Source organism: Myotis daubentonii, chromosome 1, assembly GCF_963259705.1.
Source record: "Myotis daubentonii chromosome 1, mMyoDau2.1, whole genome shotgun sequence".
NCBI lineage: Eukaryota > Metazoa > Chordata > Mammalia > Chiroptera > Vespertilionidae > Myotis > Myotis daubentonii.
The window spans coordinates 182,778,398-182,797,399 of NC_081840.1; the positions used below are offsets into that span (position 1 = coordinate 182,778,398).

At 44.2% G+C, this 19,002-nt stretch overlaps 1 protein-coding gene across 1 annotated transcript in view; it reads right to left on the minus strand.

Annotated features, from left to right (window-relative positions):
• Positions 1 to 4,569: 4,569 nt before the first annotated feature.
• Positions 4,570 to 19,002, minus strand: part of FRAS1 (Fraser extracellular matrix complex subunit 1) — a 456,634-nt gene continuing 442,201 nt past the window's right edge. The window contains exons 71-74 of the mRNA XM_059667675.1: positions 14,581 to 14,747; positions 10,667 to 10,872; positions 9,424 to 9,570; positions 4,570 to 8,288 (exon numbers count right to left, since the gene is read on the minus strand). Of these exons, the coding sequence (XP_059523658.1) occupies positions 7,695 to 8,288; positions 9,424 to 9,570; positions 10,667 to 10,872; positions 14,581 to 14,747 (1,114 nt within the window). The 3' untranslated portion in view covers positions 4,570 to 7,694. The remainder of the gene's footprint in view (positions 8,289 to 9,423; positions 9,571 to 10,666; positions 10,873 to 14,580; positions 14,748 to 19,002) is intronic.

Consider the following 19,002-nt stretch of genomic DNA (forward strand, 5'->3'; position numbering starts at 1 on the left):
GCGATGGTCCTCACTCCCGAGGAGCTCACGGCCTGTACAGCGGGCGGACAGCTAACCCGAATAGCGGCCTCTAACACTTACCTAGCGTTTACTTTGTGCCAGGAACTGTTCAAAATTCTTTAAATCATCGGACAACTATATGAGACATACTATTATTGCTCCCATGTTATAAATAAGGAAACCGAGGTCACGCAAGCAAAGCTACGCTGGGAGTAAGAGCAGACCGCATTTTTGAACCCAGGTGGTTTGTAGTCCCCCTGCTAAGCTTGCAGGCTCTTAAGTATGAGGATTAGACCCAAGGACTGGAGGAGGCAAGGTGGAAGGGCGTGCTAGGCATTTGGCACAACAGAACAAAAGGCTAAAAAGCAAAGCCCTGCTTGCATTGGGGGAATTACGGGCAGTTGTGTGTTGGAGGATGGAGTTAAAGCTGCCAGTTAGTTGATGTCGGGCCTTGAAATAACTGCTTGCTTCCATCACCTCTTTTATCTTCAAGGCAACCCTGGGAGGTGCTATTTTTATTAGAATTTGCATCAGGGGAAACTGAGGCTTAGGAAGGCTAGGTGATTTACTCAAGGACACATAGGCAAAAAGTATTTATTGACTAAACACTTCGTATAAAGTACGTGCTGTGGAAGATTAAAAGGAAATAATCAGATGTAGTTGGAATATCAATGAGTTTACAATCTGAGGTCAAGACAAACTCATGTGGAACTAAAGTCAGTAATGTGTGAGGCTTTATCCTTTTTGTACATAATGCTAAATTCTGGGGAAAGGACTTGAAACATGGTAGCTTTAGGAGCACAGAAATATCAAGAAGCTTGGGACAGGCAGGGGAGAAGGCAATGAAATTGGAAAGATTTGAACACTGTCATCTGAAAGAATTCCTGGTTTCTTTTTAATTTTAAATTAGTGTGCCCCATATTTCCCAATCATGGTGTGAGGTCGCCTTCCTGCCATTCCCATTATTCTGCGAAAAGTTTTAGTGAAAATATGAATTTGAAGAAAAGCATTAGGACTGATGGATTGTCATTTAGTTGATTGAAAACTTTTGGTCTGGTTTATCTACAGCTACTTAAACTATCAGAGTGCATTTCACAGGATAATACATGATGCCCCTTTAACCAACATAGGAGGTGCTGGGACTCACAGGAAAAGCCCTGGCCTGGACTGCTGTGTGGGAGCTGAAGAGGCTGGAGCAGAGGTCCTCCCCACTGGGTGCCGGACCTGAGAACCTGTCAAAGCGTAAGTTCTCTCAGACCCTACCCTAACCTACCCTCTTAGTGAGCCCTCCAGGTGATTCTGCTGGACCCTAGAGCTGAAGAACTACTGGTTCAAGAGCACACCCTCCCTTAAATAGAAGAGGAGCCGCAATGGAGAAAGCAGAGGGACAGCCTTGCTTAAAAAGCTGGAGCCCGCCAGGTTTGCACCAGATTTACAAATCGAGAGTGATGAGCTTTCTGCCAGGAGAAGATCTGACTGTGTTCTCTCTTCCGTTTTTCATCCTAATTCCTGACTCCCATGTAGAGATCACCGCAATAGACTAAGCCCAGCCTCATTCTGGAAACTTCTAGGATTAGCATGGGTGCAGAAAGGAGATATTTACTGAGGGCCTATGACTTATGCCAGACATTGACTAATGCACTTACTTCATGCTTACTCACTAGCTTAATTTGGTAACTTCCACAGGTTGTATGGCACACACCAGGAAGTACTAGGACTGGATATCCAGAAGGAAATGAGTAATGGGTGGTGATGAAGCCCCACGGACTAGGAACAGGTTGACATCAAAAGTGCCTGTAAGCCTGCCTGGATATGGGAGGGACAGTCTTATCAGCACCTTTGAGAACTGGACTGTGGCCTGGGCAGGCTGCAGGCACCATCAGAACCACAGCTAAGCAGTGGGGAGGGATAGACACATCCCAACTTCTCTCCCATCATTTGGCCCATCTCAGCCAGAAGCCAAGGGGCAGAGGAGCCTTGGAGAAGCAGTTTGGAAAGGAAAGAGGGTTTCCTGGAGCACAAACAAGGTAGAGAATCCCTATGGAGACAAACAGAATAAGTAGCACGGAACTTTCGTGAGCCACTGTTGTCGAGTGCGGGTTCATTTTGGACACATTCTTTAATGGGATCTTTAAGGGAGACATCTTGAAATTGGTTTTTAACAATATATGGAAGTTTTCCCAGAGACTAGGATTCTAGTAAACTTTTATAACTTACTGGTCTTAGAACTTAATGGCCTTAAACCAAATGAGCCCCGGAATAACATGTTGCTAGATTTTTAGAGAGTTACAATCTATTTTATTTATTTTGTTGTAGTAACCAAGTGACTGAATTTTCATGACAAGCATTAAATGCAAGTTATAGGAGCTGTGGACTATTATTAAGCAACACCAGTTTGTGCTTGTGAGGGCCTCTGGCAAAGATTTGAAATCCCAGGATTCATGTGGAATTTTCAAGAAAAATTATCCAGGTCAGTCACCGAGAACCATGTCATAGGGTGGTTTACAAGGACTGAATGGGGTAGAGAATGTAAGAAGTGAATGCTTATATATATATATGTTTTTATTTTTAGAGAGAGAGGACAGGAGAGGGGTAGAGAGATAGAAACATCACTGAGAGAGAAACATTGGTCTGACTCCATATGCCCCCTACTGAGGATCAAGCCCTGACTAGGAATGGAACCAGTGACCTCTTGGTTCATGGGTCGATGCTCAGTCACTGAGCCACACCAGCCGGGCAAGGAGTGATTGCTCTTGAGGGCCAGATGTGCCCACTGTATTGACATTGTCCCTGGGAATTTACCAGTCTCTCATGTGCCATTCTAAAGGGCCCCCAGTTAGAGTTCTCTTGGGTTTATGTGGGGACAGGATCTCTGGAATACACGATGGTGTGAATGAAAAGGGCTGTACAGACCTGACAGCTCAGGAAGTGACACGGCAGGTCTGCCAAGCTCAGTGATTGAAAGCAACCACACAGGATGGTCTGAATGCCAACTCCTAAGCGGGCCAGTCATGGTGGGTAGTCATATCCCAGGCCTCCAGCTTCTTTAGTAAAAGGTTAATCTTTACCTTAAGGGAACCCTGCCTGTTGCTATTGTGCATCTGGGATAATACACCTTAGAAATGTCAGAATAATTTTCATTTTCAGATCCTTCAAAAGCAGACCCCTGGCAACAGAGCACAGACACTGAAAGTCCTTGTTATCTTGTTGCCCACATCCCATCCCTATTCACTGTAATTGTTAAATGCTCTCTATCCTGTGACCACCAATGTAAAAGATGTATCTCTCTATTTTCCTTTTTATTTAATCCTAGAGATTGCCCAGCTTTTTCTCCACCAGTAGATTTCACATACCCTTCCTTACTTTTTCTCCTTTCATTCTAAATGTATTTAAAAAACTATAAAACTGCTTCTTTCTCGAGCATTTTCTCATCCATTGAGACCTTGCTTCTGGACATGTCCTCAAAATTTTGGCTCAAATAAATTCTTATTAATGCTTCCTACAGGTTAGGATGTTTCTTTTGTCCACATTTACTGGCATCTTAATATTAGGTTAAAGCATATAAAACTGCAGACATAGGACTATTTTTAACCTACAAAATCAACATTTATATGGGGTTGAGCCTAATGAGGTATGCTCAATACAGTCACTCTCTCCTGCTCCCAGTATTTCTTCAAAAACCTCATCTGTGAGATACTGCAAAATTTATATGAGAACTCATCTTCTGCCACGTACTCCCAGGTCTTAGGGAGCATTTTCATAGCCATTCCTAACAATTCATAGATTGGTGTCTGATACAGCTTCTCCCTGGACCCCAGAGAAACGCACCCAGGTCTTAAAGCCTGCTGTGAGGCATGGGACAATCACAGGAAATTGTGAGGAGGTAAAACTCAAGTTAAGTCCTGGCAGCATCTAAGGAAATCCTAGGCTCGGTTGTGGTTCCCTTCCCCAGATTTTATAAAAACATGCTCTCTCAAGTATTGCTGAGTTTGCTAATGTACCATGAAAAGGTGCCAACAGAGCCCTACTGGTCACCATCCTTGGCAATATTTTTGTTTTTTCATATAAAACAATTCCACAGAGGGGGGGAGGCACACAGATGCGCAGGCTTGCAGAATGCCCAGAGTGCCCCTTTGGACTCTGCCATTTTCCCCTTCATAAGCCGGTAAACTATATTTGGTGCTTTGGTCATCTCCAGGGGGTTATGGACACTAAATGAACCTTTGTGTGTGCATAAGAGCTCATGGCCATCCTCACACTAGATCACACTGTCCTGAGAAAGTTTGAGGCTAATATAGTGTGAATAATCATCTTATTGTATCGCACATGGAGATTTTAACGATTCCTCTTTGTCCTGGGGTTTCAACTGATTGCAAGAAAAGAGTTATGATTATCTGGAGATGTGTAATTCTCTATCATGCTCTTAGCACAGTTAGTATGTGTCTCAAATTCACCCGCTTCAGAGGGACTTTTTCCAAAAAACTTTGCCGCAAAATGATTTTCCATCTCAATGGCAATGTCCTTTGAGATGAATAATCTAAAATGAACATAGCAAAAAAAAAAAAAAACGCAACCAGACTGTCATTTATTAATACAAATTTATATAGTGGCATATGCTATTGAAGAGATCAGAAGTTCATCACACACAAATTGGTATTGGAAATACAAAAATCATTTGAGAGTCAAGAAATCAGGTTGACAGCACCACAAATATTTTACCCAGTCTGAGCAGGTGCGCAGTATCCAAGAATCACAAGAATTCCTACAGGACACTGAGCCTGAATGTCAGAAGGCTGTGCAAACGTATTCCACCATGATTCCCCATCCACCAATGAGACTGCAGGAGTCCTTCAGGAGGCCGGGGACAATGCCGGCAGAAAACAGCTACAGACTCTTCTTTCTTTCAACCTTCACAGCCAGCCAGTGTGCGGTAGCAAATGGCAACCCCCTGGAGGCTTTGTTCCCTCTTACCTACAGGCATGCTGTAAGAGGTTAGTGACACACACGCAGGGCTTCAGTGAGCAAGTCGGGAACAGAAAGCAAGAGTTTTGAAGTATAATCCCACATCAGCCACCAAATGGTCTGATCCCTAAATGAAGTATAAAACAAATGAAATACAAAATTCGGTATCAAAAGAGTCAATCTCAAGTTCACATCTCTTAACACTTTCCGTGTAATGTGTCATCCACTAGAGAAGCACTGCATTCAGGAACATGTATGTAGCGGGGGGAAGGGCGGAGAGGAAGGAGGGCAGGACTATTCCAAGGGCTTCCTTTCACACAGACGATTCACTACCTCAAGGTCTTCACAGGACGCTGCCCTGGTCATGCAAGACCTCCTCTATGGAGGCTGCTAGGAGCACGCAGAGATCTCAGTCTCCATCGCTTCCCAACTAGCTTCACCCTGCCACCTGTCTGCACTCTTCCCATGCACGTGTCCCATTTGATAGTAATGGAGAGGATGTGCAAGACAAATATCTGAGCAAATGGAAAGATGTTGCTTTAATGTGTAAGCATCTGGCATGACGAACGATAAAGCACCAAATCAAAGTCGCTCGTCAAATGACTGGCTTCCTGTCCTTGTAGAATTAGCATGAGCCCTGTAGGTTGTTAGAAGAGTCTGCCCCTCTGGTGAGCAGGGAGCCATGAGACACCAATTCTGGAGGTTTGTGAGGCGGGTACATAAATTCTGCCCCAAATTGCCTGGTGTCTCAAGTGGCACCAGAACAGTCAGGCGTTTCCGGCTCTGGGCTCCCTCAATTCATCCTATCATGAAAACTTGACACTCATCGCAGCATGCTAAGTCAGACATTCCTCTAATATTCTGCTCTGGAGACCAAGTCACAGTCTCACCTCCTGCTAATGCACTATTATGACTTGTCTGTTCAGTCCTCCTTAAGACCATGGCCAGACTCACGTCTATGTAAACTGGTGCTTCTTTGTTCCAATGAGATTATTTCATAATCCAAGTAGAAGCCAGTTTTTGCTTTTCTCTCTACTTTCCCTTGTGATATTGCCACCATACCCTCTTACTTCCTGTTTCTGAATTTATTCCTCTATAACTCACCTGTGACACCAGTCACCTGTTCACTCAACAAATATTTCTGGAGTGCTTGTTATATGCGAGGCACTGCTGAATAATCAGAGTCACGGCTCACACAGGCCCTACTCTCAAGGAGCTTGGAGTACGGTAGAGATGCTGAAAACCTTTCAGAGTTCATTCTTTCTAGCTTTTAGTACCAAAGTGTTCCCAGTTTGGAATGTTCCAAAGAGCTTGGGTCATTCTAGTACAAATATTATGCAATGCAGGGGCGCTGTCATTTGTTCAGTGATTATGGCATGCCAGGCATCAGGAAGAGAATAATGAAATGGTGTCTCCAGTTTAAGACATGCATGCTTATAGTTTTGCAATAAGGCAGGAACCAAAACGAAACACAACAGCAAGCGGTGTGTACACAATGTGCAAAATCGTTAAGTTGCTATTTGAACACGAAATCATTTAAAAGCCAGGTGTTTATGGCCTTGTCATGTGCTGATATGGTAAAAAAATAAGTGCCTGAGCTACCAGAAAAGAACCCCCACAAAGAGAAATCCCTGAAATACGTACGGTACCAGGAATGGTGCCTTTATCTGCTGTGAGTACTAGTACTTTATCTGCTGTCTTATATTAGTAGGCATCTATTCACTGATTTCACTCTGGCCTGGGCTTTACCCTAATTTGCTTTATTCAAATGCATCACTTACTTTCCTGAAACCCTAGCACAAATAAAAACCCCACAGCTAGCAAAGCACATGGGCTTGTCTATTGTTGGACTGGGCAAAGCCTGGGGTAGCAGGAAATGTGGTAGATTTCTAAAGCATCCATGGCGATGCAGAAAAAGGTCATGGGCAGTGACGTTGTTTTGTAGCATCCTTTGACAGAAAGGTGTCCTAACATGTCCTCGATGCAGCATCAACTAGTTGGGCACAAGGACATCTCCCTGGGACTAGGGAGCAGTGCAGAAACATGATAGCATTGAGGTGCTTGCCAGGCCCCTCCTTTCTGTAGGTTTCAGCTCCCCCTCCTGCCATGCCCGAGGTTTCTCCTGTGAGTATCTGGAGCACTTTGAACCCCCAGGTGAAAAGGACTTTGGAAATGGCAAAGTGCAATTAGAGGCCATGCAGTGAGTGCAAGCTGTCAAGTGGATGCAATGAGAAATGCAACACTGTGCTGATTAGCAGAATTTTGAATGGAATCTGGGTGCCAGCCATTTGAACTCTGCTGTCCAGAGGCCCAGGAAAAGCCCAAGTGGAAGAAAGCTGGAAGTGGGGGAGGAAACCAAAGGCCCTGAAGGCCACTTTCTGAGATCTGCCACTGTCCATTCCCCGTCCTCGGAACTGCATCAGCTAACCTAAGGGTCTACCTCCCGTCCTAACACTAACACACTTGCTTTCGAAGATCGGGCTTCCAGGAGCAACTGCAGCTACTGAGACTACTAACGGGATCCACAGAAACAGCGACTCCCGTACTCAGGGGGTTCTGGTGGTTCTTTGATGAATGAGGTAGCTCAGTTGTGAGTTGATGCAAGTGATGTGTGCCTTCCCCTGCTCAAAGCTATAATTTTCCCTTTTCATCTGCAAGATTATAAAAATACCAGTATTTCTCCCGTTTTATAAAAATGATTTTAGAAAAAAAATACACATGGGTCTCCTCCATTAAACTTCTGTTCCATCTTGTAAATTGTTGTGAACTCTGACTTCCAGATTCAATTTTTTCACTTTAGCACCTTTGAACACGTACGCCCCCTCGGCGTCGCTCAGTATGTTTACGTTCCGCACGGTGCAGTATTGTCTGCTCACGTTCTTCTCCACCCTGTCGGGGCTCCTCTTGGGCACCTCCACCTTGGTATTCAGAGGGTATTCCTCCAAAATGTCCCCTGTGGGCGGTTTCTTCCTCTGTTTCTGGCACTTCCTGGTGATGAAACAAGCCACCAAGAACACCAGAAGCAGAAGCATGATAGCAGCGAGCGCACTGCCAATAGACGCCCCCGTTTGGGACAGAGAGGCAGCTACAACGGGCTCCTGCATGTCCAGGTTGAGGGACTTCATATTGGTGCCATTCTTGACTTGGTCCCCTTCATTGTCATAGATGAGGGAATCGGCAAGGGCCAGCCGGCCACTGGAGTCCACCAGGTCCCTTCGGTGGCGCCTCAGAGGGGCTGTGAGAGAGCGCTGGACCCGGGGCCCTGAGAGGGTGTCAGGGCCAATGATGTAGATGACCTGGAGGTACCACTGGTGTCCTGCTTCCACCTGCAGGAGGAGGAAAACGGGAGACAAACCGAGCATGTCATTGCTGCCCACAGACACCTCTGACAAAAGGAAATGGAAAGACAGCTGCCACCATACTAGTAAGCCTCCATGGATACATGCAAGTGATGCATTTCAAGAAAGGCATTTGCAATGGTTGGTGTTTACTATTCGAGAATTCAACCAAATATTATGGAGTTTATGGATTCCATTTTATTTCTAAATTAGGGTGATCCTGGTCCAGCTAATCACATTCTTTCTCTCTTTGTCTATCTGTGTATAGAATAGTCCTAAGAATTTATTTCTCTGTAGCTGATAAATGCTTATGATTTGTTGGTCTTCCTTGATTATAGAGAAGTAACAGTATTAATAACCACATTTATTCCCAGGGACCTTTAATTGTTTGTTATGCTAATTTACTATTTATTGATGAAGTTTAGCTAAAATAGTCATTCAACAAATATTCATTAAACACTCTGTGCATAATAAGCAGACACTTTATTCACTAAACACCTACTCTGTGCATAATAAGCAGATACTTGACAAAAATTTGCTAAATCTGAATATTCCCTGGACATCCCCTGAGCAGTTATACCAGCCAGTATTTTACTGCCATGTCATCTGGCTCCACTGAAACCCTCCATGATTTTGAACTAACTTCCAAAGAGTGATAATAGTTCTAAAATCTAAGGTCATAGATTACTATTTGGAGACAGAAAAAAGTGGAATTTGATCTTGGAAGTTCTTGTTTATTACTGGGGCTTAGAGTATTTTTGCTCATCAAATACTACTTATTATTGCCATTCTAAATTATTGTATTGTGTTTATGATTCTGTTAAATGTTTTCCACATGCTTGTGAAAATAGAGCCCAGAAGGCAGGCAATATAAAAAGTAATTAGGAAAAACTAGAATATGGTAGGCACCTGAATGCACAATAACAAGAGACTAGATGCAAATTAAATAAATTTACCATTACTTTGTCGTATTGGAGGTAGATGGTAAAAATTTGGGGTGAATGATAAGCTTAACAACAATAAAAAGGATGTGCCAGCAAGATGCTGTATGAAGAAGCTGACAGTCCACAGATGATCTGTCTTCCTCTTGCAGTCTTTAAAGTGGCCTTCTTCTCACACTCACCTTATAGAGCGCATCTACTTTCAGAGTAAACCCATCCACACCTGGCATGCTACTGACCACGTGGAAATCGGGCAATTCGGAAGCAAAGTGGGCCTCAAAGGGCACGTCATGGAAGTACTTATCGGTTACCTCCGGCTGGCTGCGGTCCTAGATTTTCAGGGGGGGAAAAAAGAGATTTAGAAAGATGGGACCACTGGACTGGCCAGCAGCAGTCTCTGGGAAGAGAAAGGCCCTCTCCGCCTGCTTGGGGTTGCGGTCAGGAGAGAATGCACAGCAGAAGCCCTCTCCTTGGGTACTACCACCCTCTCCAAGGGAGGACACCCGGCGGCCTCTGTGATCTCACAACACAGAGAGCGGGGTATCCTAGGCAAACAACTCTCAAGCTATTTGGTCTCAGGAACATCTATACACTTAAAAATCAAGGACCCCAAAAGTCTTTTGTTTATGTGGTTTGTATCTATCAGTATTTACTGTATTAAAGTTAACACTGAAAAATCAAGAAATACTATTTACGAATTCATTTTAAAATGGCAGTGAAAAACCCATTACATATTAACATAAGTAACATATTTTTTTTTAGATAAAATACCTATATTCACCCCCACCTTTCCCAAAAAAGAGCTGGCATTGCTTTATATTTTTGCAAATCTCTAGAAAATAACTAGATTCTCATAACTCCTATATTCAGTCAGTTGTGCTATGTTGTTTATATGAAGAAAATGACCTCACACAGCTACGCAGTTTAAAGGGAAGAATATTTTAATAGCTTTTACCAATAACTTTTATCAATAAGGTGATAAGTGCTATTTTAAAAATATTAGTTACAATGTGGAATCTGAAATCATATCAATAAACCTTTCATGCTCTCTACACTCATGAAGGAATGAGTGTGAAAAAGGCAAGTGTCATCATACTGTTAGGAACATAGTTTTGACCTTGTGGACTCCCTGAATGAGTACTGAGGATGTTCAGGGTCTCTGGACCACACCTCGAGAAACACTGGGCTAGACTTTCCTTTTCCTGGGACATTAATATTAGCTTGCCTGTTACCCACCATACCATCAGATCTGTACTAGAATTCAGCTGATCAGAGAGAAGCAACAACAATATTATGTATATATATATATATTAGACACACAAATATATAAAACCATAAAGAGTGGAGTTCTATAAGCTTTAGACAGGACTCAGAGCTGAGAAAATCTACTCAAGTGTCATCTCTTTAACATGAACAGTTACATACCAGCAGCAAAAATCTGTGTTTTAGGTGTTTGTTTGGCTGAATGCACCCATACTGTGGCCCTTCATTGTAGATTGTCCCCGTGGGATCAAAGAAAGGCACATAGCCATCCTTGCCAGTACAAAGATAGACTTTCTCCAGCTGGAGTTTGTAAGCAGAATTAAGGTTTTGTTCTGGATTCCAAAGTACTCGGCCATAAAGGATTTGACCTGGAAAGATTGAGCAGCATTAATTAGGTCAGACTTTAATGAGAAAGAAATGTCAAGGGTAGAAAGGATTTAACACACTCTCTTAGAGACAAAAATATCTTTCTATGAAGAGCTCTATGAATCCACATGCTTCTTTTATTCAAAATGTATTAATTAAGCATTTAAGGTATGCCAAGCACTCTTTTATGTGCAGGGAATACAAAGGTGAGTGAGATGTAGCTGAGAGAACAGTCATAATAGCTAAGTAATTGCTAAAATAGCTAACATTTATCAAGCTTATACTATTTGCTGGGTACTGAACTAAGTCCTTCCCATGTAAGAACTCATGTAGTACTGGCAATTTCACAAATGAGAAAATGGAGGCACAGAGTGGTTAAGTGACTTATTGAAGGTCACAAAGTTAGGAAGTGGTATTCAAAGTCAAGGTACTTTGGCTCTACAGCAGTGATGGCGAACCTTTTGAGCTCGGCGTGTCAGCATTTTGAAAAACCCTAACTTAACTCTGGTGCCGTGTCACATATAGAAATTTTTTGATCTTTGCAACCATAGTAAAACAAAGACTTATATTTTTGATATTTATTTTATGTATTTAAATGCCATTTAACCAAGAAAACTCAACCAAAAAAATGAGTTCGCGTGTCATAGGTTTGCCATCACTGCTCTACAGCCTACACTATTAACCACCACAACTCTATGCTGTTGTCAACCACAATAGAGGAAGGTACATGATGTTAAATAAGCATGTCGCTGAGCAAAGACATCTGCCTGGGGAGAGGTATGGAAGGTTATAACAAGGAGATGATATTTGAGCATAATCCTGAAACATGAGTAGGTGTTTGTCAGATAGAGCATTTGAGATGGAAGGAAGAGGCAGGGAGAGCATTCTAGGGGAAAGAAACTCCAGTACAAAATACTGAATGCTGGAAGGGTATGAGTCCCAGGCACTTAGTGCCTGATGTGGCAACAAGTTCTTCAGCTACACTGTCTTATTTAAATCCTCCCATGAGCCCAAAGAGATAGGTTCAATTATTACCCCTGTTTAAAATAACTCATCCAAGTTTTCCTGTCTGTGCCATGAGGCACAGGAGTTGAGCACAAATCAGTCCGCCTCCAAACGCTTGTCCAGAGCATTTGCTCTGTGGTAGGTCAGTGTGATTGGATTGGAGGACAAGTAGAAACTCCAGCAGGAGAGACTCCCGTGAAGATAGACTCATGGTGCTGAGGATTCTGGACTTAAGTATGTAAGTAACAAGGAACACTGGGAGGTTTTAAGCCTGGGCATAATGTCAACACACCTGGGCTTTAGAAAACAGAATGGAGGAACCTAAGAGTCTTGAGTCACAGAGATCAGATAAGGGCTATTTTAATGCTCTAGTGATAGATAGCTAAACTATAGCTGAGAGGCAAGGGGGTGGATTCAAGCAATGTCTAGGAGTTGGATTCCATTCATTTCAATGATGGATGGGATGGGGAGGTGAAGAAGAGAAGGATAACCTTGAGGCTGTGTCCTGGGGCACCTGGAGTATGGGGATGCTGTCAGCGGGGCAGTGGATAGGGGAGAAGCATGTTTGGAGGGAGGTAAGTCCAGCTCTAGACATTGCTAGGCATCTGAAAGACAGCCACTGGAGAGGCTTGGTGGTTCCAGATTGCACATGGAAATGAGGAATGAAGCTCAGGCGAGATCAGGAATGAGGTCACCTTTTGTGGAATGGCTGTGGAGTAGTAGGACTCCAGCAGGTTCAGAGTAAACAGATGGGACAAGCCATGGGGATGGCCAGAGGTAGCACTGAAGGGAGAACAGAAGGAGCCAAGCAAAGAACATGGGGACAACAACACACACAGGGCAGAGAACAGAGTCCCAGGGAAGGAGAGTGAGAAGTGGTCAGAAAGGCAAGATCGTGTCAGGTGAGATGGTGAAAAGGAAGCCAAATAGAAAAAAAAAAAAGTGTCAAAATCCATGGACTTAGTGTCATCGACAAGAGAGAGTTCTGAGCGGTGGTGGGACAAACCCAGCCTGCAGTGGGTGGCCGGAGCACTGACTGTGAAGAAAGGCCATGGAGATAGTGTATGCTCACCGCTTCCTCAGGAAGCTCCTCAAAGAAAAGAAAAGAAGGTTTGAAGTGGAGGTAAGGTTGAGATTTTTTTTTTCCTGTAAGGGCAGGACTTGAATGTGTTTTGAGGATGAGAGAAAAACTCAGATATGAGGAGAAGATTAAAAGAAAAAGGCAGAAGGGGTAATTGAGAGAGGAAAGGCAGATCTTGTTTAATTAATTTATTCATTCAACAAATATTTATTGGGCACCCAGGCACTGGTGGTATGTTGTGCAAATTTGATCGCAATCTCTGTTCTCAAGTAACTTACAGTCTACTGGTAGAGATAGGCAGCAAATACGGAAATAATCCTATATAATAAAGAAGTAATATCCAAAATGACCCTCATGCTCTCACAAGATGGCTGCCTATGACCAGGCCGGCAGGGGGGTTAGTGAGGGACGACCAAATGACTGAACAAGCAGGCTGCGTGGGGCGACCAGGCTGGCAGGGGGACGCAGTTCAGAGGGACCAGGCCAGCGGGGGGGGGGCAATTGGGGGTGACCAGGCCAGCAGAGGGGGCAATAAGGGGTGACCAGGCCGGCAGGAGGGGCAGTTAGGGGTGATCAGGCTGGCACGCAGAGGTAGTGAGGGGGGATCAGGCTGGCAGGGAAGGGCAGTTAGAGGCGACCAGGCAGGTGAGTAATTAGGAGCCAGCAGTCCAGGATTGTGAGAGGGATGTCCAACTGCCGGCAGTAGGACATCCCCCGAGGAGTCCCAGATTGGAGAGGGTGCAGGCTGGGCTGAGGGGACCCTCCTCCCCATGCACAAATTTTGTCACTGAGCCTCTAGTATATATTATAAAATATTAAAAATGTGACAAGCACTATAAAAACTGAAGAGTGTTCTGTGAAAGTGCAAACTATGAAGGTCTGTTAGACTGTCCAATGTGGTCAGGGAAAGGCTTATTGAGGAGATCAACATGTAAGTAGAGACCCGAAGGCAGAGCGAGAGCTAGCCTTTTGAAAAGTCAAGGGAACCATGTGTGGGCCAAGGAGGGGGCAGAGGAACCATTATAAGCAGAGAAGGCATGATGGAGAGCACATATATGTTTGAGCACACATATCTTTGAGGCTGGCAGGCAGTGGGGGTCATACTGCAATCTCTCTGAGGAACTGAGAGATAAAGCAACCTGCCCAGAGTCAGTGTGTTAGAATCTGGTTGGAAACTCCAGTCTTCTTACCACTCAGCCCAGTGCTTTCACACAGTGCCATACTGCCAATGACTATACTGCCAAGTGTGTGATCTTATTGTGAAACTAGAGGCCTGGTGCATGAATTCGTGCACAGGTGGGGTCCAGCCAAGGCCGATCGGGAGCAGGGCTGGCTGGGGGGAGGGGCCACAGGCTGTTGGCCAGCTGGCCCAGCCACTCCCAGTTGAACTTCTGGTCAAGGGGATAATTTGCATATTAGCCTTTTATTATATAGGATGACATGAAGGAAGAACACGGGTCTGTTCCTTTGACTACATGCTGGCTGCACAGGCATCCACCCGGAGGGAATCTTCACTGGCAAGTTGACGGAAAGCTAATGAGCAGAGATGCTAGTCCAGGAGTTTACTTGAAAACTTCTCGCATTCAGCCACAGTCTCCTTGTGCAGGCGAAGGGAACAACTCACCTTTTGAGAAGGCTCCTTTGTAATCCATTTCTGCCAGTGACATATCAGATGTGTTGGGATCCATCAGAAACACCTTCTCATTATTGCAGAGCTGAAATTCAGTATTGAGAGAATACACCACGGGCACAGGGCGGTTGGTCTGCTGGAACGCAATGGGTATCAGGAATCTAAAAGTGGGAGAAGAAACAAGAGCTCCTTGAAAGCAGGTCAACTTTGCAAAGGCCACTGGAGCTGTCCTCTCCTCCCCACCCTTCTCGGGATTGTGAACAGTGCTTTGCTGCAGGCGCTAAGTATTTACTGAATGAAGAGGTGTGTATAGGAGAGGAACTTGATTCGTTTTCTTTCATAGTACTGAGCATGGTTTAATATTTTGGTGAAATGTGTCACTATCTGACTGAAATCTCCTTCATGGCTCATATCTATTTGCTCACCATTGTATCTTCAATGATAGCCAAACTCCATATTCACATATTTGTTACAGAGTAGCGCATGTGTGATTTTGACGCTTTACTCTTCCAATAGAGCCCATCTGACTACTCCTTACTTTTATCGAAGGTGCTCCAGTGAGTAGATTTGAAAGGGTTGGAGAAGGAACTTGGGGTATAGGAAACACCCACAAAAGTCAGGGCTGCCCCTACTTCAACAGCTTTGCTATAAACATTAGTTGCACTAAGAGCTCATATATCTGACTCAGGGAAACCATTTTTTCTTGTTAATAGTTGCATTACCAGAATCCACATAGTGCCAGGGACATAGGGCACTCAATAAATCTTAATTGATTAAACAGAAGGAACAATGGACTCACGATGGTGATGATGATGATGATTTATAAGGTTAGAATGTTTGACAGAGCTCACAAAATTAGGCATAATATGAAACACAATTCTTTTGAATGAAGTCTGAGTTCCCTGAGTCTGTCTTGATTGTTTTTGTGTTATACTTCTATTGCATCCACATAGAGCCATAGAGATGATCAACAGCAAGGTGAGGCCCAAGGAGAAAGTCACTCTGGGAATAATGGGGAAGGATTTCCAACCCCGAAGCCTCAGTATACTCAACAACACCCTCCCCTGCAGCCTCCCTCACCCACATGGCGCAGAGCCTGCAGACAGGCTGGTGTCTTTCTGCTCCTTTTGCCATTTTCACACCAGGGTTCCTGTCTTGTTTTACACACACACAAAATCCAGCACCTACCCTGGAGAAAGAGTTCTTTCACATATACACTAAAAGACATATATCATATCCTTTGTAATAGAGAGAATCTGGAATTACAAGCCAAATAGAGTGGTAAACAAGTTCTGGGATATTCCTAAAATGAACACCTTAACGCAATGAAAACCAAACCACAGCCACATGAACCAACACAAATGTAGATTCACTTATGAATCAACATATGATTCACTGAGCCAAACAAAAAAAAAGCTGCAAAGAGAATTCATGCAGTCTGAAGTCATTTATTTTTATTATTACTTATGTATTTATATACATTTTGAGAGAAAGAAAAAGAGAAAAAAACATGTCAATGTGAGAAACTTCCATCAGTTGGCTCCTGCATATGCCCGACTAGAGATAGAACCCACAACCTGGGTATGTGCCAAAGATGCTCCAACCAACTGAGCCACATTAGCCAGGGCTGAAATTTTTATATAGAGTTTAAAAAACCCCACACACACATCAGGTAAAACCACATAAAAGTAAATATGAGGTGAACCATGAAAACCAGCGAAGAGAAGTACAGCCTCAGGCTAGCAGTTACCTTCGGGGTAGGGGGAGGGAATGCAGTTGGAAGGGGCACTGAGGGTATTTAAAAGGTACTGGTAATGCTCTATTTCTTTTTTTTTTCTTTGACTCCATTTGTTACAAAAATGGAAAAAACAGTGTCAATCTTGTGGGGGAATCACTGTAGTGAGAATTAAAGTGAAGAGCTTAGTGCAGGCCCACCACCTAGTCCACACTCCACACATGGTCATTAATGTCACTGGTAGTTAGCATCATTCATTTTATCATCCGTATCACAGCCCAGGGGATATTCAATTCGTTGCAGTTGCAATTCACATCAGGTAATGTTCTATTTCTTGAGGTTTTATATATGTTCTATATATGGTTTCTGAGTATCTAAAACATTTCACAATTTAAAAACTTTAATATATGAGTAAGATTCCCCAGCATTTGTCACGTTTGCCCTTTATTGCAGCCAACTACCGCTTTCCTAGTCACCTTCCTGCCGACATTTGGCTGACTATGTGCTCTCTAGCATCACTCCTGGTGATTTCAGTTTCCAAATGGATGAACCATCTAACGTCCCAGCCTCCCAGTTCCTGACGTCCTCACCTCCAAAGAGCTTGTTCTTTGAAGACACCCATGCTTCACAGTCCTACTATGCACCACCTCCGAAATCTCATTTTCATACTCCTCACTTCTCTAACTAGCACCTCCTATCTTTCCTGCTCTCCTCTTCTTCTACACACCCTCACTAATCCTGAAACCACACCAAGACCTCCCTGACCACTTTCACCAGGGTGCAGGGGAACTAGAACTCTGACACACCCATGAGGGAAATGTACACACATTGTTACATATTTGCAAACATTTCGGAAAAACTGTGGCAATTCCTTAAAAAGTTAAACATTCATGATCCAGCCATTCCATTCCTAGGTATTTACACAAGAAAATAAAAAGCATATGTCCATATAAAGGCATATACATAAATATCTATTGCAGCTTTATTTATCATTGCCACAATGTGGAAACAATCCAAATGTCCATCAACCCATAAATCGACAAACAAATTGTTGCATATCCATGCCATGGGATACAATCCAGTAATAACAGGAACAAAATGCCGATATACTAACACATGAATGGATCAAAATAACTATGCTGAGGGAAAGAAGCCAGAGAGAAAGAATGTGTACTGTATGGTGGCATTTATATAGCTTTCTAGAAATGTAAACTAATCTGTAGGGACAGAAAACAGGTCAGTGGGTACCGAGGATAAGGAGTGGTTAGGTGTTGGGAAGCATGAGACTTGGTTGGAAAGTTTGTAAGGAAGACATTCTTAGAAAAGGGAAGTGTGCAGAAGGCCGCCTGCCCTGTTTATCGGGATACCAACTTAGGGGAGTGCTGAAGGCGGTGCCCCTAATTATTCCTTGACCTTTCCAAACAAGTCTGTGTTCGAGCAGACCCCCGGGTGTTTACTAGAATGCCGGGAGCCGGTCCATCCTTGCTGTTTCAAGGGACCTGGCATATATGGCATATGGTTCTTAATATGTTTGCTCACCTTCTTGGCGCTGTGTTTTAACCAAGGTCACCTCTCCGAGAAAGGTTGAATCCCCAGGTAGGGATTTTCCCCTGAAGTTAGGGAGGGAATAAAACCCCTCAACTAAGTGCCAGGCGGGTAATTAATCCCTTTAACTTAGAACACAGGGCTTGGAAGACAGGACCAAGAGAGACAGAGCCTAGGCACAGAACCTACACAGAAGGTTCTCTAGAGACAGAAGAACTTCGCTGGCGAGAGCATGCCGGAGGATCATGGACAGGGACTGGCCTCGGAGCCTGGAGGCGGAGCCTGGAGAGAGCATGGCAGGGGATCCTGGACTGAACCTGACTGCGGAGATTGGCAGGAGAGCCTGACTGGAACCTGGTGACTGAGCCTGGCTGGAGAACCTGGACGGAGCCTGGCTGGAGAACCTAGCAAGACAACATGGACACAGAACCGGGCTGGAGATCCGAAGCAGAACCTCTCTGGAGATCCAGACCAGAACTTGGCTGGAGATCCTGGCTAGAGATCCTGGCAAGGCTGCTGATCAACTGAACACTGTCTCCGTGTCCTTCCTTCTTCGCCGACTCCGTCCACACCTTTGGGGACCCCTGGACCCGCTGGGGTTGGACCCCGGCATCTGGCGCCCGAACAGGGACCGCTAGGTAAGCACCCCACACTCGGGACGGATCGGACTCCACCGTAGGAATAGGGTGGATAGTCTTCGCCGACTCCGTCCACACCTTTGGGAACCCCTGGAAAAGGATTCCCCTAGGTAAGCCCCCCCCCCCATTGAGAACCCCCACACTCGGGACGGATAGGACTCCACCAGGGTGCTACAGACCCCCCTATAGAGGATAAGTAGGGTAAGAAGGTGGATAGTACAGAACTTAGATTGAGAAGATGTGCCATATTGAGTCCAAAGAAAGAAGACTTTGTATTGATTCTTAGATTGAGAAGATGTGCCATACTGAGTCCAAAGAAAGAAGACTCTGTATTGATCTTTAGATTAAGAAGATGTGCCATACTGAGTCTAAAGAAATAAGACTCTGTATTGATCTTTTAACACATATGCTTGCTAGCAGAGGAATTAAGGTTACTCCCAGTCAGACAGAACGTTTTATACAAGAAGTATGTCCATGCTTTTCTGAGGCAGGAAAGGT